The sequence below is a fragment of the Hyalella azteca genome, unplaced genomic scaffold, assembly GCF_000764305.2.
Source record: "Hyalella azteca isolate HAZT.00-mixed unplaced genomic scaffold, Hazt_2.0.2 contig6976, whole genome shotgun sequence".
NCBI classification, from domain to species: domain Eukaryota; kingdom Metazoa; phylum Arthropoda; class Malacostraca; order Amphipoda; family Hyalellidae; genus Hyalella; species Hyalella azteca.
The window spans coordinates 277,576-302,628 of NW_025937115.1; the positions used below are offsets into that span (position 1 = coordinate 277,576).

Genomic DNA, 25,053 nt, shown 5'->3' on the forward strand with positions numbered 1-25,053 from the left:
GTCGAATGGAATATTGTAACATAAGACGTCGGTAAAAACGGAGTGTAATCATAGCTGGCCACCTAAAAACTAATTATTGTTACATGCAAATAAAGGGTTTTTACTCCCAAATGCGAGTTTGATTATTACCACCTAAATTCCCCAAGCCAATATTTCGATTCTCATCAGAAGGATGAACGGAAACGGTTCCGTTTGGGCACTCATCGGTTCCGTCTATGTTCGAATGCACTTGTGAAGGGCGATTCAGTTTTTGTGAGAAAACTATCTTTAATTTTTTGGCGTATCGTAAATTTTTGCCTTGCTTTTCTTGTTTATATTTAAATTTTTTATGACGTGCTTATGGGAATTTAATTGGAGGCAAACTTTTAGGAGTAGTAGGTGATCATGGGCGAGAAAGTTAATTTGCAGGCTTCTCAAAATAGAAGTACGAAACAAACTTTACTTGGAGAGTGCAGAATTAGGAAGGCAATTCAATGCAACGAAAGCAACTGAGACGTTGTCCCTATACGAGTTCCTTCCGTGCCTGTCCCAAACGCAGGAAAGCATGAATAAAAAAATTTTTTGAGTGACTTGCAGAAAAAATCAAACGACGCCAAGAGTCAAGCGAGATATGATCTGTTAGTCGTCCTCGTGAAACATGAACGAATAAACCTACGATCAAATGAACGTAATACGTTTTCCTTATTGCAACGCTTATAAATGAAAAATATTTTTGTAGAGAGCCTCCACAGACCTTTTCGTATAGAACCCAAATGCGGACAAAATTTGCGGCCCAATTAAGTGTTCGAATAAAAATTTGTCTCATTCGAACAGCCTTGTTCAGTCATTGCTATATTTGGTTAGCCGAATAATATTTTTTCCTAATTATCTTTAAGAAAGATGTGGCAGTGTATTATGGATAATATTGAGTTGACATATATTTCTTCAACTTACCTCTTATGGACACTGGTATTTCAGGAAATATAAACACATCTTCATATAGCAATACGAGACTTTTTAGTGATTTACCAATCCATACAGTCGCAGCTTTTAGGCTTTCTAAGTCAATGTCCCGACACTGAATCTCCCTTGTGTGCATGTTGTTTTATTTAACTTTTTCGTTGTCAGATATCAATTGTTTATTAATGCGTCATAAGAAATTAATCATCATTTGGTAATGTCTGATTTATGATCTGCCTCACAATTGTTAAAAACTAAGCTGATTACTCGAAGGAATTTTATTTGACTTCTTTCACTAAATACCGCTACACGAACCCAATTTTGATTTTCGACGACAACCGACGTTGTGATCTCTTTCTAATCCACGTCGTATTTGCTCTATAGATCACGTTTCTTCAAGGACCTAGATTTTTCTATAACTATACAAGTAGCTTTAATTTCCATACATTATTTTAAATATTTTGCAGTTCAGAAATGATTTGATTTGACATCAGCAGGGGTCGCTGTGGAGTACGTCGGACAGAGCGCTTCAAGATCTCTTCGGCTTCCGCCACCCTGCGTTCGAGGTCAACGGATCTGTTGTTAACGATGGTCAGGTCCAAGAAGACGATGTCATCGTTATGCAAACCTTGTGTGAAACTACGAATAGATACGTGAAATTGTATTGCTGTCCCATATGTAGCATCCAAATGCGGCACAGGAACAACATGCGTAAACATATACGAACTCATACGGGAGAAAAACCGTTCAATTGTCAGTTTTGTTCTTTTGCTGCCGCTCGGAAGGATTCCCTCACTCGGCATGTGGTCATCAACCACGGTCAGCAACAACCCAACAGCGCTAGTTAACTGGGCTCCATGGTTGAACTATATTAGGTTGACCCACGAGATGTTCCGTCTTTCAGTTCAGCTTTCTTGTTACGTCACGTAGATCGAGAAAGGTAAACAAACCCGTCATTCCCATGACGGATTGATCGACTGGTTTGATCGCATTTCGGTGATTGGTTAATGCCCGTGACGTCACTGAGATCAGTGACGTCACAGGCGAACAACGAACTACATCCGCAAAAATGAGCTTCTGGATTGGTTGGCTGATTTGATCGCATTTCGGTGATTGGTTAATGCCCGTGACGTCACTGAGATCAGTGACGTCACAGGCGAACAACGAACTACATCCGCAAAAATGGGCTTCTGATGGGTCAACCTTATACTATTTCAATCATGACTGGGCTCTACCCACAACATCTCTTCAAGCTTTTTAATCTCTGACGCCTGTAATGGTATGCTTCGTTTACATTTGTAGATTGCGCAGTTCTAGGTTGGATTCTAGGATATACAATTTTATCTTTCTTGAGAGCATCGCTCCGAATATTCTGACATTTGGGGATCTCAAGCGTTCATATTCTGAAAAGGGAGCCTTTTCGGAATTTTTTCTTATATTAAGGCAATTGACGTACAAATTTGCTTGCTAATCGAACATTATTGTATAACCTAAGAAACTCCATATTAATGAGAGTTCCAATAAAGCTTCAATGACATTACCTGCTTTTTGTATTTATTGATCTTCTTCGAGCAATGTTTTGTAAAAATGTAACAACTAGTCATGTAAAGATAGTTTCTCTGCTACGTTGTTTTGGGCACTCGTTCACAAACGAGGAGTAAGAATCAAAACTCCGCGATGATCGATCTTGAAATTTTGATCGATCTGGCCCATAAAATAAAATGAATGATCGATCTGGCCAATGAAAGAAATGTTGAGAAAATCTGAAGATTAAAAATTCTTAAAATTTAATTTGAATTTTTATCCTACACGCGTTGCATGCTTCCAGAATTGATCTTGAGGTATCCAGCTGTTATAGATAGAAATCCAACTGTTATTACATTAGATATGTCAGTACAAGTCGCTGAAGTGACGCCACGTTCACCCAAATGTTGCAACGGTTACTGCAGATAGCAGCGCCAGTCTGCGAGGCTCTAGAACTGCAACTGTCGACCTGCCCAGTTTTGGGTATCAGATGCCGTGTCCCGTACATGGTGGTTAGGTATAAAACTTAGCTTCTGTCTTACATTGACTGATTTTGAAATTATTTGTTATTATAATCTAGGGCTAACGGATAACCTAGAGATCTCACAGCTAATTTTTTGTGTTTTGTAATATAATGGTTGAAGTAAATGAATTTGTAGTAATGATAAAGTGTTTGCTGGAATTATATATACGTCCAGCAAACGCAATATTTCAGTTTTCACAATAATAATGAACCCATACACACAACATTATGGCGCAATAATATTGAGCGTGTAGAGGCCGTATTGACGGGTTGCGTAATTTTCAAGATCTTTAAAATATATTGCACAAACTGGAAAAAACCTATGTGCCTGTCGTCTAGGGGTCGTATTGTGCTGATTCAAACGCCTATCGCTCCTTCGAAACGTTTATGTGCATCATGTGTCATTATCATGGCGGTTGAAAAAACGATTGCTTCTTAACTTTATTATAGTTCATAGTGGTCTCCAAGCTGTGTGGGATTTAAATACAAAGATAATACTAATCGTTGGAAAAAGGGGAGCAGTACGAGATACTGACTAAAAAGTACTCTAATTTTTTAAATACATATTTAGCAACTTTCTGTGAATAAACTTCTACATATCAATAAACCAATACCTTGCTATTTCTTCTTATCTGCAACCCTTCTATTTTATATAAATTCTACAACTTTCGGCCACATAATTATGACATAACAAGATTCAGTTTTGCTCAAAATGTTGAATTCGTGAAAGTCTGGAAGGGACTGTATCCAATATGGTTGTGTCAACTTGTGTGTCTGTGGACGTGATTGCGCAATCGCCCAATGTGGCTCCTAAACACACAATATTATTGCGCAAACCAAAATATTGTGGAATAATATCGAGCGTCTATAGGCTGCGGTCAATATATTGTGCACACCATATTGCGCAATAATATTGTGTGTCTAAGGGCCGCTTTAAAATAAGGCGTTGGCGAAAAGACAAATAATTTAAACGTTCTATGAAACAGCAGGTATAGGCTATTAGTGTGCCGTTTATTTCAGCAATGCCACTATAATAAGAAATTAGACTCCAATCGTGTTGACTTACCTATGCCAATAATTCTCAGCCTTTTTGAAATCGAGTACCAACTGAAAGTCCCGTAAAGTCACCGCATACCATCAGCATTCGATGACTAACATATCGATTAGGAATACCATATATTTACCGCATTTATTCCATATTAATTTGATTTAATTCCTTTGTAATTGGAGAATTAGTAAACATGCTGCATGAACTTAACGATGTGTTGCTATGGTCAGGCATGTGGCGTGTAAGCATTGTTGCCAATTCAGATATTTTTCCTTTTAAATCTAGCGTATTTTCAATGCATTCAGCGGAAAATTCAATGCATTAGCTTTAGCGGAAAAAATACAGGTAAAATGACCTTTTTAGCTATAAAATTGGAATAAAGAGCGTAATTTGGCCTGAAAAGTCAGATTTTAGCTTGAAAATCATTTAACGAGTAGGCAACACTGCTGTGGCAGCGGTGGCAAACCATTGCTACAGGTAGATTATTTTGTGTTAGGCAGCAAACATTTTCGTTGAGAATTCAGGAGCCCGAACAATGAATAAAAACCATCAATTACCTCTATTAAAGTCTCCGCTTCCCACCTGAATAGGTCACTGTTGAGGCTCGAAGTCAGCTAAATCTTTGCTAAACAAAGTTTTCAGCGGAACACAGTTTTCTAAAACATCACACACTTTACGTTGAAAAAGAATATTTATGAATCGATTAAGTTCATTGAACAAAGCTTCGTTGAATCATAATGATTTGGTCCTTTCCATACTCACGGTAAAGATAATAATATTCATTTTGTATATCTCCGAGTATTTCCTAAGAAGACAGGTCTCGATCAATTATCTGAATTATGCCTGTAGTTTATGTTATTGATGGTAAAACATGTTTAGCTCACATTGATCATTGACGTGTTGAAAGTATTTAACAAATGTTAGATAACAACATATTTTTCGATAATAAGGAGATAAACATCTATTCTAAACCAACGGAAACAGATTGCTTGTTCAGTTTGAATTGTTGAAGCTGCATATACGATTGTCATTAACTGTATGCGTCGCAGCTCAGCAGATGAAAGCACAGTGTTTGTACTGCCTCATGACCGTTAGCGCTTCATCATAATTGTTGCAAGTTAGGCACGTTGCTGACATGACAGCCATGACTCACTCAACCTCCGCCCAGGGCATGGGCATGCTTCAAATTTAAGTTGTGAAAGTTAGGTAACGACATTCTAGAAAATCACCAGCTTGAGGATGATTTTTCATTGAAATAATGTCTGACACCTTTATAGCTGATATACGATGTTCTCTTACGTACTTCTAGACACACTGGTAAAATGTTTTAACTACCTAGAAGTTTATGTCTTGAGTATGGCATCGGATGTGGCATTGTGAAATAAGAGTTTCTTGCCAAATCTTAATCAAATCTACATCAATAAAAATATAACGCTTTTAATTGGAAATAATAAAACTGTATATTTTATTTCATATTAATTGAACGGGGAGAGCTAATCGCCGTGCGTGGGCGAACTAGTCCCTTGGGCGGCTGTGCTCCGCACAACCGCTTCGCCCGCTCTCTTTCTTCAAATCTTCATAAAAAATTATAAATGAGTTATTCACACAAAAAATGAGTCCATACGCATAACAAATATTGCTGAAACATTGTAAGGAGCCTCAATATTATTATTAATGACTACTTATAATCACTCCATCATTTTACGTACCTCAGTACGAACACTCGTATTTCTGTTCTGAAGTGCGACATTGCATATTTCAATTACAATTATGATGTTCTGTGTGAACTAAATTCTAATGAAATAATGGAAATGGTTTCTAAATAGTCACTTGATGACTAATTAATGTCTTAAATGCAGCGAGAGCTGACTTATCATTCTTTTATTCAATGAAATTACAAAAAAACTCAATTTGTGAGGTGAATCTATACACAAAACCATCAGTAATTTATTCTATTCCCATGTATATCCCTGTCAGATGAATTTTTGAGGGAACCAATGAACAAAAGAACATTTTCATGACGTTAAGTAATCTCCCGGTAAACAATATTATTAAATAATAAACTAAAATAATAACACGTCACTTCCTACATATTAGATGCTAAAACTGATATATAGGATGTAATAAAACAACACAGTTAACACATAAACTTTTGAATCATGGTTTGCTGATGGAACAAGTTTAAGTTTCCGCATTATTTAACCCAGCAATTATTTACTTAAAAGTGGATTCGTCATGAGGGAATATTAATCTAATAATCTCGATCATTACCAATGAAGCGGAATGTCAGCTGCACAGACATTTCAAATAGCCCGGCATCACGTCATCGAAAGCCCGGCCAATGAAAGAATTCGATACAAGTCGTGTTTCCTCTATCCGCCAATAGCGTTCATTCTTTTTACATGGCATTGAATTGAGCCAATGGAAGAGCTTCATTTGTAACGTGCCAGGCCAGCTGGGTTCGGTTGAGGCGCGCGGTACAATATAAGAATCTGGGACGCCGACTGACAAAGTGCAAACGACAGTTAGCTCCAGCATAAGTGGTTGTGTGTAAGCAACTTTTCTTCTGTACCGAGCGTCTTCTTTCTGTTGGAAGTAAGTCTTGTTATTAATATTTATCACAAAATTATTCTATGATTTTGAAGATTAATTCTTGATTAGAAGCCTTTTACATTGACTTAAAATAGTGAATAAATAGAGTTTTTGAAATGTTTATCGTAAACAAAGATTAGTTGGTTCACTCTTGCTAGGTACAATATTTTATGAGGGATTTTCTGTTAAGAATATGGTATATGCCTATATGGATCTACTGCTCGATCCTTAAATGAAAGTTTCGTTTCACCTCCTTTCAATTTGAAATTATCTGCGCAGTTCATCTCGTGTACGTAAGCCTTTGTTCTGTGGCTTGTGGCTTTCTAATAAACGGGCAGAGGCCAGTAGTATATACAGTACTACCCACGGCCACAGCTGCTGCCAAATGCCAATGGATTGCATGGCATTGCCGCGTATGTTTCTGTTCATAATGTAATGCTAATCAAGCAGTGTGTAGAGGATGTGCTGAAACTAACCATGATGAAGCACTGCCAGTCCGCTGAATTTATCGAAGTTTGACTATACTATAGCCATAGCCCATAGGTAGGTAGGCCTTTATAGTATATCTGGTGCTCATTACATGATTACTTAGTTATTAGTTACTATGATATGAAGACACAGGTAATAGAAACTATCTGCAAGGCAGGGGCCTTGAATGCGCATTTACTACTGTCTACTGATAGGCGACTCCGTAGTCATTTTCTTCGTGCAATGAGCATTTTATATTTTTATAAACATTTTATGCCATATTATCGATCAATTCAGTTATTACAGGAAGATGATGCTACCTGTCAGAAAGAAATTTGATCTTCTGACTTGCTTAACCGGTAACACTGATTCACTGAACTCCGTTTCACTTGTGACGGAAACTAAGAATGCTGTTCATTTAAATTTCTGGAGTATGTCCTTTTTTCCATCACAGTTCCTGGTTTGACTTTTTAGTAACCCATTTAATTTTTGTTGCAGAATTCATCATGGGAGTTGAAGATGAGAAATGTGAGTATAGTTCGTATTATCAGACCGTACCACCTGTTGCATGTCGGAGCGTCCAAAAAAGGCGTAGATACCAGCTTGTAATTCAATCTAGTTTAGTCACTCCTCATCTTCAAAGGTAAGTTTTCTATCTATAGGGTTTATTTGAAGAAAGCTTTCAAACGCGTACCGTTTTTTTAAAGGCCCTTCTGCAGTTTACTTAGTCATTTCACTAGCTGAAGCCTGAACCATTCGTGACGACGTCGATATGATGCGTGGTCGGAATTTAGGCTACGACTCGTGAATTGTGGACTGTGGTGGATATTAAATGGCCGCTAAAATATTAACCTTGTACCTTTATATCGCTACGTTTGAATTGCTGCAAATTGCAGTTAAATCATTCTTACATTGTTGGAAGTTCTATTGATTCACGAACTTCTTATCATAACTCGGCGTTGAACGACTGCTCACACTTGGCAATTTGTATCAGCGGACACAAAAGCCATACTACAACGAGAATGTCGAATTCGCAGTATAGGGGCATTTAGAACCTGGATAATCGGATAGAACGAAGAGCGGCTAGCTACTATGGTGGCCTCATGCGAATGATGCCCTAATTGACGTAATATTTTACTTCTTATTTTTGCAATCGCTGCGTATGTTTTTTCTTTAGGTAATGTATTAAAGAAACTTGCACATTTGCGTCTATTTAAAATTCGACGGAGTAACGAAAATTTCAAAGTTTGCTGCTTGTTTTGTATTCGACTACATCGAACAGCCACGATAGCCTTGTGCTTGTAAAACCGGATTATATTGACTCCTGAGAAACATTAGTCGCGGTTGTAAATTTTCTAGTTCACAGCAGTGATCACAGGTTCGACACTCGCCGGCTATTCCAGCTCGCCTGCCGCTGATCTCGTCTGGCGAGCTACGGCCGGCGTGACTCATGCCTTAAAGATGCACTCTTCTTCCTTATCCATTCTTATACACTTGCATCTTCACACATCTTCGTTCGCCTGATAAGCAATCTTGTATTTCTGTATTTTATTCAATCACCTAGTCATTTTTAACATCCATTCTGTGTACAAAATTTATTCATTTTTACCCGCATCTTTTCCTCCTAACTACGTTGGCTTTTTTCGTCTTCGTATTGCTTGATGCCGCGCCGCAGACGGCAAGTTCATCATCCACGGTCTTGCTCTGCCGACCTTATTTATTAAATCTATAACATCATGGCTCGCGCGTTATTGGTGTTTTCCCACTGCATGTCTAACTACATTTTACCTCACGGATGATGTCACCAATCCTCATGCCTTCAATAGCTTGAATGAACCGGAAGTTGCGGGTCATTTATGTTGCCAATTCAATATCTCGGAAGATTAGACTTGGAAATCGTGCGGTGCCGTTGAGAAAGTTTCAAAACCCTAGATTATTGAACTGCAGCTGGAATTTTGTTCGTGCAACTAAAATTTCATTTGCATTCGATGCAAGAGGTTTATCGCTCGAATATTTAGTTTCGTACTAAGTGGATGCGGCAAAAGGTGGTGCTGCAGCTGCTGCTTGCGGCCTATGTTCAATCGATGAGGCTGGCGCTCTTGTGGAGCTCGTCTCTCACTCGCCTTCTCTCTCACCCTCTCTTGCTTTAATGGATGCTTGAGGGGTAGGGACGGGTGATGGGCGCGGTGGCATGGTCGTTTTCTGTAATAGTTCAGTAAAAATAGATCTGAAGTTCAGCGGCAATTGCTTGCAAGCTCAGAAGTTTCGAAGAATAGGATGCCGATGAAACGAAGAAAAATGGAACAATTTTAATCAACCTGAATTTTTTTGCGATTTATAGGGTACGCCTGCATCAAGTGCTATTAATATTTTATTAGGGTTGTACAAACGTTTTAGAATTACAAAGGATACTATAGTTGCTGCTTACTGTACATATAGAGTTACTGCTTACAGTTGAAAATTCTTTTGAGGGTATTAGTTCGACTTCAAGATTGGAAGAAGTGAACTTAGAAATTTTAAAATATGAAAAATGTGAATACTACTAGATTAACTGGACTCGTGTGGATCACTCCTAATAATTGCTAATTAGCGCTTCTAAGTTCCTGAATCTGAGAATTCCTATGGTTCTGCCATTTAAGTGAAAAAAACCCTTATAGTACTCGATTAATATCGATTTTCGCAATAAGGGTACTAGGCTAACTCCTGAATCCACTTGTGACCACTCGGTCTTCTGAAGTTTGCATGAAATTCTGTAGAGGGAAGTTTGAAGCCGAGTTGACATGATTCGTCAGACACGCCTATTGATCAGCTCACCTGGTGGAGCCTCTGCTTGGTGTGGCGCCAGCTTCAACCCCCCATGAGATGTGGACCTGGGCTCAGGCCTGACATTAGACGTCATCCATATCGAATAGACAGACTTGTAGCCAACTTACCTGACTAGTCCAGCGATTGATCTCTTGCATCTTCCACACATAACGAGCAAATTAATAGTTAATACGTAACTTCCATAGAGCCTCTCCAATTTCTGTTGCTAGAAATTTAGGCAACATGATTTATTTTCCGCCAGCTCGTGTGGATACTAAGATTGGCTTGTTCTCTGCGTTTCAGTCGAGTCCTAGGATAGGTGCAATCTAATTTTAACTGAACTGTGACTCATAAACCTGTTTTGTTTTATTAACAATGAGCTAATGAAGTTTTTCGGTTTACATAAATAACCTCAGCCTGGGTACACGAAACAAAAATGAAAAAATGATCATATAAACGTCGTTAATGCATGGAGGAAATATGTTGGAATATTGCAATATGTAAACCTCGTACCGGCTAGCATAAGAGCCACTTATCAGTTTTTTATGATAATCTTCCTTCAAGATGTTAGGTGTCAGCAATATACTATCCAGTGATCTCACTGACGGCATTTCCCGCTCCGCTCATATCCTGACCGCTAGCATTCAAGCAGGTTCCTTTTGTGTGCCGCGTGAATCGTGTATTAGCATTTACAGTTTTTTTTATAATAACACCGAAATGTCATATGGGCCCGGGTGTAATTCAGATATTCTTAGCTTGGAGCTTCCTTCGACGGTAAATCATGTGTGAATTGCATTTTGGAATCCTTCAGAAGGCGACTTGACAGCTGCTGTTACATGTCGGTGAATCTAATTTTGTCGTATAGTAATACCTGAAGCCCGATTTGAACGTATTGGGGGAGGGTTTAGCCTCAAAAAGCAGTGAGCGTTTCATTTCAGTAGGGAAATTTCATATCAACCGTAAAAAATTGGTGTATCCTTCGACTTTTTATCGTTTGAATTGTGCTGAACTGGCAAGTAAACGTACGAATAAACAGTTTTTTCATCGTGCGAAGTGCTTAGAGTTTACGGGCAGTTAGTAAGATTTTATTTTTAGCGTCAGTTTTCTATTTTGCTAGCGTCCCATAGACTCTTGGGGATACATCAGGATTCATCACCTGGCGATTTCAATGACAAAATTGTCACTAGAAATTTGTTATGAATTACTTACATATATGCTCATTTTATATTTATGCCATCAAGCTGTTCTATGTTCGTTCGGTAGTGCATATTCGTGTATGTTAATATGAGAGCAAGACATGGAGCTGTTAATATTATTTTAATAGATTTCCGTCAAAATCGCAAACAATTCTGCATTGGAATATTTTGGTTGGAGTTCGCTGACGTGGCGCTTTGTTAAAGTAAATTACTGGTAGAATGATCCCGTGTAGAAAAATAGACTTGGTAGAAACCATTTGAAAGAGACAAGTCTGTTTTTTGTCTTCTTGGCTTGGCAATAGCAGGAAGCTCCAGTGAGCTCGAACACTAGCTTTGACAGGCCTCGTTAGCGCAAGAACCCTGATAAGCGTCCTGGCAGCTAGTTAGACGGCCAGTGTTCTCTTTGCTAGTTGAATGAAGGGACAGTGTCTGTCTCTTTGAAGTTCGGGATCTTGGGCTGTTTACTGACTCAGCCTCTTGTCTCGAGATTTTCTGCTTCTTGGAACTGAGTTCTTGGAGATGGTTGATTAGAAGATTGGAAATATCGTTTTAAGCTCACCATGAATAAACATGTGCACCCTCGAGATTTCCCAATTTGGTGCGAGATTTTACTTTCATATATTGCTCATGTATTAAAGTGAAATTTCTGTTTCGGCAACTTGTGACTGCTAAAATTACTACCGACTTTTGAATTAATAAATTATACTCGCAACGTACAGAACTCAAGTTTATTATTATTATCATTATATTTTAAATACGCCTTTCTTATTGAAGCAGAGCGCTATCTTTTGTATTTTTAAGAGGAGCCTAAGGAGCCACCTTCGCTCAGTATGTAAGTATATCTGGCTAATAGCTCTGGGTGTCCATTTGGGAGTCTCAATGAGTCAGGGCAGTCGCGAAACCCTGGACGCCGAGAGAAACAAACGGCGCATGCGCTCTCTCCAAACCACACCCCTTGCGACTCTCGCTTGCTGCATCTGTAAAGTGTCTAACTTCTAGCCTTACACGTATTCGTTAACGATAATATATTACTGCGAACAAAATACTTAGCGTGGTAGGCGGAAGTACTGGGGGCGTAATATTGAAATTATCTTCTGATTTCCCGCTTACAATGCCATGGTGACGATGCAGAGGCAGCCGCTCCCCTGAACTGCTTCCTTCCCTGTCCCCGGAGTGTTGGTGCTGCGCCACACTGAGCCAGCAGCTCGACTCCAGTCGGTGGGTCATTTCCAGTCAGTCTTGTGCTGGGCGTCGTCGTGTTCGTGGTGTTCTGAAATCAGCCGCTTGTGTCGTTGGCCAACACCCATCACACAAGTTTACCATTGTCTGCTCCGGCCCGTATAATATTCTTATTGCCTTTGGTCACGATATCAGAGAACTCAAACTCACTGCACTTGATGCCGGTGTGTCGATCGATGTTCACGTTGGGTCAACTTCTTATCGTCCCCTGCATGGAAGAGTACCACGCCTTTTTTGCCGGTGTCGTTCTCAAAGCTGAATTTGATGATAATGGATTTCCATCCAAATCTTTGAATTATTGTTCCAGTTCAAACGATCAGGGTAGCGTTCATGTGCTGGGGTGCATAGTTTTTTTGCATTGAAGTTACTCCATTTGACCTTATTTATTGCGCTGTAATTATTTTTCACTACTCGTCAACGCTCTAGCTGATAATTAATCCATTTTCTATTGCATTGCGTGATGAAATGCAATCTGACTAATTGCAATACGAATAATGAAGTAGATAAACGTATGGCAAGTGCATATTTGGTTTGTTCCCTATGCATGTAGGTATTTGGAGCGTGGTCGCTATGCCGATACCTTTTTCTCAGCTATTTTCTAGTTATTTTCTTGGCATTTCCGACAGGGCCTACATTCTTTTATTAAAGTCTGTACCAAATTGAAATAATTGTTTAATTAGGATATCCATTCGAGTTAGCAATCATGATCATTGGACTTTTTACGGACTCCTTCCTTCGATGCTTTTGTCACACATGCTCAGTGAACTCGGCCATTGCAGGTGAGTTCCGAATGATACCTACGTTTCTATAGCTAAATGTAGATTTATTTGATTCGTATAAAGTATGCTGCATGATCTTCGAAAATCATTGATTGAATTGGTCAACTTCCAGATTTGATGATTACCCAGCAGATGAAGCTGAAGTTGCGATCATTGTCTTCATTACTGGTCATGCGTCAACAATATTGTTGGTACTGTTGACGTCCAAGACCTTCAATGGAGTCTTACCAGTGGGTTACTAAAATAACAATTCCTACTGGAATCGGGTTGAGAAATATTTTTGTCGGTGACTTAGTCCAAAGAATATTTTGCTAGATATTCTGCGATTCGCATAAGTGAAATGTTGGTATTGTTTACCGCATATTTTCTATAGGAACTCTGTATGCTCCTTTTTCATTGTGGTGCGTTAAGTTTTCACCTCATCCTCTACTCCTCTACCGCCGCTTCTATTATACTAAGGTATCCTCATAAAACCGCTTCATGCGTTGTCTCAAGCGCAGCTGTGATTTTCTTGGCAAGGAAGTCAACGTTTCATGCCTGGTTAGAGCAGGTCCTAGTCAGGTCAATCATAATCCTATCAAATTTTTAAGATTTATATGATTGACTACTTACTCTATAAGATGCGAATAAAGTTTTTCTATTTAAGATTTCATGCGGTAATGGAAGCTAATTTTTCGCCTGCAATTTTGATATCTCTTACAGAATTGCGGGTCGTATTGCCAAGAAATGACAGCTTTTTTTTTGTCGGTGTCGCCCATATACTACAGATTTTTGAACTTCATCTAACCTATCACAAATTCAAACTGTGTAGCACTTACAGCCTAGTCTAAAAATTGAAGGCAAACGAGACTACCCGCAACGTTATTTCAAACTTTTTTTCGTCAGCCAATCTTCATTCGTTTTGAATCAAACTTTGATTGCAATGTTTATGTGTGCTGACGCCAATAGACTCCTGCGTTTGGTACTTTTTCCGTACGAAGCAAGACAACATAGTTTGTCCCGGTTAGCAATGAAAACCGGATTAATTCAGCATTCCTTGGAAATTCCGGAACAATACCGAGACGAGACGTCCAAGTTAAAATAAGAGTTTTAAAATTACCCGGAATGTTCCTCTTTTATAACGAAACGAAGCGAGACGTAACGAGACATAATAGTTAATCCTTGAAATGTATTTAGAGAAATGAATTGTTTGAAATTGTCGAGCAAACATTTTGTTTGCTGACAACGTTTCGGGTATATTTCTATGTAAAATGACATCAATATTGCGCATCTAGCAAATATGAATGGCTAGGGTGAAATTGAAAACCATAATTGTTCGAAAGGCGTAACGGGAGGAATCGTTACAGATTTCTACGTCAGTTAATCTCAGCGGCCTGAATCGATGCTTGGTTTTCGATTTGAACTACATTCGGTCTAATCGTCACTAATTACCTAGGCTAGTGGCCTCTTGTACAGAAGTACTGCCTGCTTCAGGGGTTAATAGCGAGGAGCGACCAGTACCTGCCCGTTGTGAGCCTGCTTCTAGCCAACAACTTTTTACGAAATATACATGTCAGGGAAACCATTTTGCCTCTTTTTCGACAATTTTTTGTTTAAAATTGAATAGCCAGCCGATAGGTCTAACGCACAAGTTCATAGAGCATAAGGTGGTGCGTTCTCTACTTGCGACTAATTACTCTCCTCTGCGGTTGGCTACATGTGGTGATGGCATAAGAGACTTGCTTCAATGCTTCGCTAGGGTGTAGGAGGGCTCTGGTTACTTACATGTGTACTGGTAACTTACGACGCATTGGTCTACAATTCTCGTGCAAGTCACAACTTGTATAATCCCATGAAGCCGCATCTTCATTGCAGATGTTCTCAATTTCGTCTAATGCCATAGTATTTTTTTTTTTTTGCCGGCGTTATGTTTCTCCAGCCTTAGCTAACCAGCGACGGCACGAAGAGGTCTACGCATGGCATTTTCGATGTGTTAGCATCATTGAACATGTAAATATCGAAACAGTTTGCACTGACGATTGGCCTGGTTTATACCTCGGGTCGTGATGGGTTTCGCCTGTTCTTAGCTCCTTAAAATATTTCCAGTTACCATATTTGATTCATGACATCTTGCAGGGCTTCAGAAAGCCCTTCCACACTCTTCTAAGCGGCTGCCAATCGACACTGCACGATGATGCCATTAAGCGTGCTGGTTATCATCATGGGCGATTGATGGATCAACAGCAACATTATTCACTAAATATTCAGCCATACATCGCCAACTCTGCCCACTTATATAAGTACCAAATAAGTTTCGCTGCCAAATTCCGCCGAATCTGCCCATGACTGGCAACAGCCCTTTGACAGTCTGAGGGTTAACTTGGTAGGTATTTAATAATCACGCGTTCGGAATGTTACGATTTGTTATCGTATAGTAAGAAATATCTTGTTTTGCCAGTTTGCCTTGAATTTAAAAGACATGTCTCGTCTCGGTACGTACCGTCTCGTTTTATATCTCATATCGTTCCATAATCACCGGGACATAAGTTTTAAAGTCCGGCACACAAATCTTGTCCCGGCTCATACGTTTATTTTGGGATAAATTTTATTCTGTCCCCTTAATTTTTTATTCTGTCCCCTTATTTTTCTCGTCTCGTCTCGGTTTATTTCGAGAAAAATTATTCAGAGACGCCAAAGTCTAGAATCCGATTTCCAATTGCTTTTTACGGTATGTACCTACTCAATATCATTTCTATTATTGTCTCGTTAAGTGATGCTCAGTTCGTAATTCATCTCTTAATCGCGTTGCAAAATTTGGTCTGGAATTAAAGTTGCAGTTATCAGAGCGAATGGTTCCTTCTGCGTTTCATGATACAAATCAGTAACGCATTGTTTTAAAAAATTTTCCACCTTTGATTAGTCAAGCAAGTATTTAATCGCTTTCATTACTATGAATATTTCCTGGAAATAAATACATTGTCTACTAATGGCTTCAGTAACGGCGACGACTGCAGTAACTCTGAAACTAATTACGTGGCGCCATCACCCTGGCCCCGCTATTGATTGCCCTCATACCTGCGCAGGTCTGCTGCCAGATAGATGAGAATACTTCAGAAACCCTACAGCCCTTGGTCAACAACTCAATTGTGTTTTAAACGAATTAAGCTAGTTATCAATTGTCATTATTTTGCTTGCGCACTTCCAAGTAGAACTTGAATAATCATTTAGGTTCAATTTTAATTGCCTTGTATTGTAACCTGGTTCGAAAATTTAACCCATGGACTGTAGTCATAATTTGTTATTTGAGGGAGATTATTTGTCTTTGGCCGATGTCTCTACCCTTCATTTTCTGACATCCTGATGATCGAAAGTCGTTTAATTTCTTGACGTATTTGCATATAGACAATTCTTTGATTTCCATGATGTTTTCCTTCCTACTCGGAATGATTCTCTAATTTGGCTCAGTGGGTTTGAGTAAGAACCGAATTTTTCGATTGTGTTCTTGGTGACTGTGAAACCGAACCGATAATATTGCAATTTTTGGTTTCCTATTTATAATTGTTCATTTTAGCTGATATAATATGGTCCAGTTAATCGTCTTATCATTTTCACGCAACGTATTTTCAAGGTATTGTGACCGTTATACACATTGTTTATTACGTATTTGAGCACAGTGAAGTTCCATCAAAATCGCTTCAAAATCTGCGCAAATAATTTGCATGAAGGGTATACAGATATTTAGGTGCATTCGCTGCAGAAAATTGATCCTGAAGACTGCAGCCGGAGCGTTGCATGAGAACGAGCTGGAGGTGCCATGCTTATCTTACTAATGGTGGCACGCACCAGGGCTACCAGTGGCTTGCTAGTCTGTGTGTAGTGCTCAGTTCTTCTGTCCCTAACCTCTGCACGGTGCAGTGCAGCCGGTCTATTTTCTGGACCAGCTATTTATGGTGTCGATGAAATCGTATCAATATTTAGACTATTAAACTTGACGTTGCCCTAATATTGAAATGTCTGAGATGGCACGAATCTTTCGTATTGTATCTCGATGAGCTACGCATGTATTCTTTTTTGTGCGAGTACCTCAGTCAAATTCACAAGGCTTGGATAATTTATTAAAATGTATGAATATTTGCAAAACATACTTCTTTTGATTGATAGCTCACAATCATTTAATGTTCAATTTTATTTGCGCAATATGTATTTCCTAGATGACAACAAATCGACCCGATTCGTCTTTAATGCATCAAAGATTTGCCGTCATATTTCAAATTATTTATATTGCACTTCTGTGTGCTTGTGTTGTTGAACTGAATTGTCTGTTGAGCACCGTTATCGCCATCTGTATTGTCAGGGCCCTGGTTCAGTTTCCCCTCAATGGGCTCCCTGATTTCGTGTAATTGAGACGCATAGCGGAGCTCTGACGTCCAATTTCCCTCTTCCTTTATTCTTCATACAGCGAAGTTACTTCAGTTGATGTGGTCGGTCATAAGTTTTGAGGACTCTTCCAGTTTTTCAACGAAATATTAATTATATTCTACTCATTTGCTGGGTGTGTCCTGTGTATGAATTCCTCGTAGTTTACCAAGTCTAAAACAATACTGCAGTGACCTAGTTGGTTTTGTCATAACAATCTGAGTTGAGGCTTTTCCGATTTTTTTAAAGGCCGTTCAATAGAATATTCAGAATAACGAAATAGATTTTAATTAGTATATTCTCGAACGGTTCCCCAAATCGTATGTTCACCGACCATTAAATAAATGATTTTTATAGAGAATACATATTTCCGACCTGTTCTGCTAGAAAAAGATTGCTTTCTTTGCCCGCACGCTGCTAAGGACGGCACCTGCACAAGAAGCCGCTTTCCAAGAAGATCAACAAGAAACCTCGCTGCAAGCAGCCAAATAAAACCAGACGCAATCATGGTAAGGCCATATATAACTTTTCAGTCAGCTGGTCAGTTCACATTCGTACTGTATTATATATTCGAATTCTACATTTGGCACTGGTTGATCAATTTTTGCATGAAAAATTCATACCACCAATGTTAACGCTTTCACTGCATTTCTGTTCTTTTGTAAATTTATTACCTATAGTCGTTATTGAATTTCGAAAAACATTTTGCCGTAGAACTGACATGCATCGTATGACAGTTACGGAAAGGTTCAGAAAAATCTTCCAAGTATTACTTGAACATGTTGAAAGACTTTTCCGTCGTGATATAAATTTTGTGAAAAAGTTGACTACACCTAGGAGTTGTGTAACCTAGAAATAGTCTTATAACGTTGGGCTCTTGGCTCATCACTGGGAATGTTCTGTTTTTAGCCTTCTCGTTACGCAGGTAAGTGATTATCATAGCGTTTTTACCTAAAATTTTGCCTCATTGTCAGACTTCATTTAGTTATGCCTTCATAGTTGAGAGCTCTAATTGCCCCTATCGTGCAGTTGACATCCTAGTTTGATGTTCTTAGAACATCAATTCTGTGACGAACTAGCTTTGGATATTCAAATTACCACTTCCGTCACCTCAAAAGTTAGGATGGTCCGCTCGTCACGTCTACCAATGACTGGAAACAGCAAGACGCTTCCTTATTGGCTAAATAAGCAAGGTTAGGGCTGGACGAGATAAGAAACTCCAATGACGAACAAACCCAATGACGGTATTGTCCCGAATTCCTAATGAATGCGTTGCCTGCAAACTAATAAAGGAACAAATCAGAACAGGTAGTCTTATAAAACGGTTGGGAAATAGGAAACTAGAAAATTAACATTGAATACTCGGGAACAAATAGTAGCAAATCGGACACAAAAGAGCTGCGGCACCTAGAGTTAGTAGCTAAGAGATGAAGCGCGTGATCCCTGGCGTTGAACTTAAAATCCTATAATTGTAACCGGTACGCCAATCGGGATCAGCAGATCGACTGACGGAAACCTAAAATTTAACGCATATGCTAAAACTGATCACGCTTGATCTTAGTAGCGGTCTAATTGCAAGTATTAGGAACTTTTTCAGCCTGCTATATTACAGTCTCCATGCTCGAGTTTTGATCGAACTAGATGCACTAGATGCGCAACGTTAGACCCATTAAAAATTTTTGCCGCTAGTCAAACTGAAATATTTATGATCTTTCATATGCCTCGTGCATATTGTAATGACTTTGAAAAGATTACTGCCTAAAACCACGTCTTTCTAATGCAATTTTTAAAATAGTTTTTTTTTTTTTGATCACGAGTTGAGCTGAGTTAGTTGAGAGAAATTGAGGAACGTACTCAATTTTTTAGGAATATTGTATGAAGTTGAGGACGCTTGAAATGACGGTCAATTTGTTTAATTGTTCTGTTTGGCGAACGTCTCATCATTTATACATTTATTTGTAATTCCCTAGTATTTCTAACGCTCAATTTAGGGGTTTTCATTGCATCCAAGTCACAGCTCATTTACCTGATGGCTTTTTAATATAGTTGATTCGACTGTGCAGCAACCGAGATCCGTGCCGAGGAGAAATCGCGAGGGGGCATGAGCTACGAGGTGATCTTGTCGCAGGCGGTGACCGAACGCCCCTCTTCTCCAGCCAAGTCGCCCTCGCCTCCTCCTGCTCGCTCCATCACCCAGCAGGACATCGAGAACAAGCTCGAGCTCGCTGAGCAGCGTCGTAAGGCGAGTTTCAATTTATTATTCATTTGTATCCGCTTGTTAATATTATTTTTCTTTACATACATAACTAATCTTTTTACCATTTCTAGTTAGTACCGTAATGAATTGTTCATTTATCGGCAAGCGTGGAATTTGTTCTCCATTTGAATATTTCGTTAATGGACTAATGACTGTTGGCAGGCGCTTGAGGCGCAGCGCGTAGCCAGCATCGGAGAGCGACTATGCCGGCTGGAGGAGGCTGCACGTAAGCGTCAGGAGGCAAACGACGAGTTCATCTGCAGTACCGCGACTGCGCTGGACCTTAAGCTCGACGCCTCCTCTGTCAATCGGGAGGCTCATCTCGATGGACTCAAGGCTAAAGTGGCCGATCATGTCAGTAAAAATTCCTCAAGTATGTAATTTCACACGACTTCTTGAGGCCGGGATACATTGCCTTCAAGAGAACTTGGTCATGTATGGCGAATCGTCGTCTTGATGCATAATCGAATTTTTATCCATCTGTGCACCATTGTAATGAAATTGTTGCCTCTGAACTATGGTTTTAAAGGTTCCCATATGAACTTGCGGGTAGTCCGAAAATAATAGTTGCAGTTCTTACGGCCTGTTGAAAATGGCCAGAAGAGAGTTGAATTCTCTTTAATCAACCTTAGACTTTCACAGATAGCGAATTATCCCAAGCGAAAGGGAATTTTTTTCGAATGTTAGACGTGTGCAATTGTAGTAGATTTTGTTGAATTAACCTTCTCTACTTGGTTACAGCTGAACAGCGTTGAAACTGTACGCAAGAGCGTCGAGGAACAGACTGAGAAGCTGCGAGAGGAAATTCTCTCGAAGATGTCGTCTGCTCAAGAAAACCGCGATGATCATCTGCGCACCATCATGGCCAAGCTCCAGGTTTGTAAGGAATTCGTATGAACTCGAGATGAATAAATGATAAGCGCTTGTGAATTTTGTTCGTCGAAGCAGTTACTTTTTCGTAGTACAGTTGTTTTGTTGTTTTGCCACTAACGGTTTCCGGTGAAATTTGAAAGCTTTGGCACCTTGTCGATGACGTCTAAGGTTTATTCGAGAAAAAAAACGGGTGGAAGCAAGGGTCTATAAATTTAGCTAACTTCTAAATTAGACCAATGCCGGCATTGAAAGCTTTAATATCGTGGAAAGAGTGTAATCAGTGTTTGAGAGCACAGTGAAAAATAGAAAATATGGGAAAAAATTTTATGAAAGTTTGTTGAACTTCTGACTAACGTACAGAAATTATCGAGTTAGTCTCTGAATACCTGTGATCGAGATAGTCAAAAAATGGTAATCGTACAGGTTGGTATTAAGGATTTCGTTTTCAGGCTCACGAAGCGTCCGTGCAACGCGTCCGCGAATCGCACGACCGTGCAGTCCGTGACTTGGAAGAGCGCATTCGCATCAAGCAAGAGGTGGCCACCGACAACAGGGAGGCGGAAATTGAGAAGAAATTGGAAGCCTTGAGGAACCACGTAAGTGGGTTTAGTTGGTCCTTGTTTAATAAAGCTGTTCGTAATTTTTCACTGGCGAATGACTTGGCCTCAACACCTGCATTCCGCCGTCTACATCAAGGCTGTTGATCAAAGAGTCCTCGTGTAGTATCACTGTGTTTTGAGTAAAGTCTCAGTTTTCGCAGAACACCTTTTGGGGATATTGCCGTTTGATTGACATTTGTTCACGTAGGTTCTTACGTTATTGAATAAACCAGCACATTTTTATTCAGTTTTAATGCCAACCACGGAACTGAGAGCTATAGAGGCTTGAGCGGAGTCCGTCAAATCTATTGGTACTCGATTTATATATACATTATAATTGAATTCCTTCTCGCGCTCGCCGTTGAACCTTGTAGTTTCAACTCTAATGAGAATTTGGTTACCTCAACCGTTCCATGTGGCTATTATTTGATTTTAAATCACCGAATTTCGTTGATTTCCTTTTCCACCTCTGCCGCTTGTTGAAACTTTTTATTCTATCTATGTTCGACGGCTCTGGAGATCAAAATATTTATACCTGCCTTTCCTCCGCTATATGTGCACCTGTCATGTGTTCGCTTCGTGTGTTCCGCTTGTTTTGATATTTTTGATTATTTTTCCTTTAAAGTGCGTCTGATTCATTTTTTTGCACCCTTTTTCTTCAGTTGGCCAAAGTAGAAGATTTTAAAGAGAACCTCAACAAGAAACACGAAGAGCAAAGTGAGAAACTCCGAGCAGAGATCGCCAGCTACGAAGCTAAAGTCGACAAGATCAGAAATGAGCGAAACGCTCGACCGCCGACAAACGTTCTCGACAAAATTGAAAAAATTATCGAAAATAAAGAGAAAGAACATGAAAATAGAATGAAGGAAGTTGAGGAAAAAATTAAAGCCAAATTTGATCTAGTTGAGAAAAATAGAGCAGAGATGGCCGAGAAGAACAGGAAAATTCGCGAAGAGCAGGTATTTGGACGTAGCATGTCATTTCCTGGTCAAGATGAATATGTAAATTAGAGGAATAGTAATTTCTCGCAATTCCTTAGATTGGGCATTAGACATGGACTGCTATTGTTGTTGCCTTCGGTCATCAATCATAAAAGGTGACGCGAACTAGGGCTTCGTCTTGCATGCATCCATTGACTACTAATGTGGGTTGGTTTGCCTAGTATTGAGGTCCCTTTATAGGGTAACGGCTAACGATGTTTCAGGGCCTCGGCAGTGTTCATGCTAGTCTGTTTGCAGGTTTGAAGTGTTCTCAAATACCGCAGTTCGATCATAAACTAACCAGATGCCTATATTCTCATTGCAGGAGCGACGAGCCGAGGCGGTGCGCGCCAACAAAGAGAAGATGACGGCTTCAACGACGTCTGATGACATTTCTTCGGGATAAGCTGTCTTCCTAAAATCTGGCGCATATCTTCTATTGGCTCGATACCGTCAAATCAATTTCTGGTTGTGTCCTAAGGAGTGTTCTCATTAGTATCAGTTCGACAAGCACTGCAAAAAGGACACATCGCTTCATAGTATACCGAGTGAACTAGTTGATTTTTTTACTTTGTGCAAAAATCGACGTACTTATATAACCACAATAAATTGTTTTATTTTAAGATTTTTCCCTAGTCGAGTACTCTATGAACCCTTACTTGGTCTCCAATGATAATAATTTTGATAGGGTGTGAACGATTTTTAAAATATTTCTTAGCAACGATGAACTTGGTAGTTCATAGATTGGATGCCTTGTGCTTAGAATATTATTCCACCTTTATGGTCTCTTCTAACATGATCGCGTTCTCATATCTATATTATGATGGCAAATCCTGTTGTGTAAAGCTCCCTCAAATCAGCGTTTTAACTTTTGAGCCGGGACGAATTTTGCCAATTGTTTTCGGTCTCCGCATGATATCAAAACTAGCCTTCGTCACGTCCTTTGAACAGTGAACCTCTAGTGTTCAACTCTGTCCAGGTGTTAGTCTTGCTACTGCCAGCTCCTCGTCAAAATGTTGATGTACTAGACGTAGCAGTTTAGGAAGAACATAGCGGCTGTTAACTTGCTTATAACGCCTGTCAGACACACATTGATGGTATTTATGAACGAATTTAGCGTTGAGTGGAATGAGCAATGCGTTGATTTTGCGTAATTAGCCTGCAAATGCTTCAGTCAAGTTTCTGGCTTCATCGATTTCTTCTGAAATTGGCAAGTAGTACATCTTCGGTGCATAAGTGTCACACAGTTGTTCTGTTACAGCGACCTCTATTGTTAGATATCAACTAACGGGAAGAAGTATGAAGAAGCGCGTCAACGGCAACTTTTTCAGCCGTTATTGCTGGCGTATATGTATATTTCTGAAAACTGAAACAAGTCATTTTCTTGCTCAGGACGTCTATTAGGTTCTTCTATGCCCTGTTCTATGTTTCAACCTCTTCGTATGTTCTTTGTTGGCGCATTCTGTCTCATTTATCCACCTGACTATGCAATGAGTTTTGATTTTCTTTAGGTTTATCCTTCTCAATCCACATTTTTTCCTACTTTTTTAATACTCTCTAAACGAAATCATCATTTTGTACATCTTTTTGCTAGGCATCTCTCTGGGGTGCTGTCTAGTCTTAAGTGTAATGGTAATACCTTGATGAATTAAAACCTTTCTATTGATCTCCTGTTGGCTTAAACAACCCCAGCTGAAGACCACTAATCCATGGTTGGATTATAAAGAGCAAGTGTGTGGCTCACGGTTCAGAGTGTTACGGACGAATAAGATTGTCGAAGAATTGGTAAACTATTTTTATGTTCCTGGAAAAGCGACTCTACTTGCAGACGTATGCAAATTGGGGTCTATTACGTTATATGTCAAGGAGATAATTAGTTTTAGTGATTAAGGCGATGAACTGTGTTACATGTAACATTTCGTTAGAAATAGTGATAATTTCCCTTTCTATTGATATTTTGATGTGCGTTCATAGTGCTGAGGATTGGAATTGTAAGCAGTTAAGTTTTAGACCGTATCAAAATGACCTTGAGAATGTGATATTCGGTTTAAAGTTAGCGATTTAGCTAAGCGCTTTCTTGACGCCACTAAACGGGCTCGTCACACGTCGTCGAAATCTAGTGAGTCGCTGATGTTGCTCTTTTCATACAGACGGTTCAAGATGTTCTTAGCAAGTAGAATCTAGCGAAATTTGATTTTAGTGAAATATATCTTTGTATTTTTCTTAGTTGAATAGAGCTTGAAAGCTGTTTTTAGACTAATGATACACCTTTGAAAAAATGAATGCCTACTTTCAGCTTGAAGTTAGGTCTTCTTGCTTTCATGTATGGTCCTTTGTTTGTTCTCGCGGATCACTTCACTTGCTGCGCTTCATTAAATAACACGGTATAACTTGGCCCTTTTTTCTCCTGTGACGATTGTTTGTCGATTCTAATTCACGAATTGCTCGAGGAAGTTTTGAAACGTTTCAAGTTTTACCGCAGTACTAATTTGGAGTGAGTTAAATATCGAAAATTAAGGGATCTAATCTATTTTGTCCAGAGGAATCTCCACGTGAACTAAAAGGAAGTCCCTTCGTGTGTAATTTCTGGTGCAAGGTGCAGTTATAGATGGGATTCGTTTGAGCCAAGCAAATATTTAAATAGCTCAACAGGTCACTGTCGATAGGTCAGTATCGTCAACTGCGAAAATCGACTGAACATCTAAAAATAACCTCAGCCGAATAATCCTTGTCGTTCGTCTACAATCACTGCATCCTATTTTGTCTGAAACTTGAAAATGTGCTGGAATTTGTTGCTGACCATATCTGTGAGTGGTTTCAGGAGGCAAGGTATCGA

General features: G+C 39.4%; 1 protein-coding gene across 3 annotated transcripts; it reads left to right on the top strand.

The window, feature by feature from the left end:
- Positions 1-6,514: 6,514 nt before the first annotated feature.
- LOC108672750 (eukaryotic translation initiation factor 5B) lies at positions 6,515-24,607 on the top strand. 3 transcript variants are annotated; one of them, XM_018160491.2, is made up of 8 exons: positions 6,515-6,629; positions 7,593-7,622; positions 19,572-19,750; positions 19,928-20,119; positions 20,507-20,641; positions 21,088-21,234; positions 21,900-22,196; positions 22,543-24,607. In XM_018160491.2, the coding sequence occupies exons 2-8, from the start codon at positions 7,601-7,603 to the stop codon at positions 22,621-22,623; spliced, it is 1,053 nt and encodes a 350-aa protein (XP_018015980.1). In that variant the 5' UTR covers positions 6,515-6,629; positions 7,593-7,600; the 3' UTR covers positions 22,624-24,607. The 3 variants fall into 3 exon arrangements, with proteins under 3 accessions (XP_018015980.1, XP_018015975.1, XP_018015966.1); XM_018160486.2 differs by having other exon boundaries at positions 6,515-6,625; XM_018160477.2 differs by lacking the exons at positions 6,515-6,629; positions 7,593-7,622 and adding exons at positions 12,936-13,113; positions 17,931-18,017.
- The last annotated feature ends 446 nt before the right edge of the window (positions 24,608-25,053 follow it).

Coding starts and splice junctions, on each gene's coding strand:
- LOC108672750 (XM_018160477.2), top strand. CDS start 13,038: ATGATCATTGGACTTTTTACGGACTCCTTCCTTCGATGCTTTTGTCAC. Junction 13,114..17,930: donor AGTGAACTCGGCCATTGCAG/GTGAGTTCCGAA, acceptor CACGCTGCTAAG/GACGGCACCTGCACAAGAAG. Junction 21,235..21,899: donor TGGAAGCCTTGAGGAACCAC/GTAAGTGGGTTT, acceptor CTTTTTCTTCAG/TTGGCCAAAGTAGAAGATTT.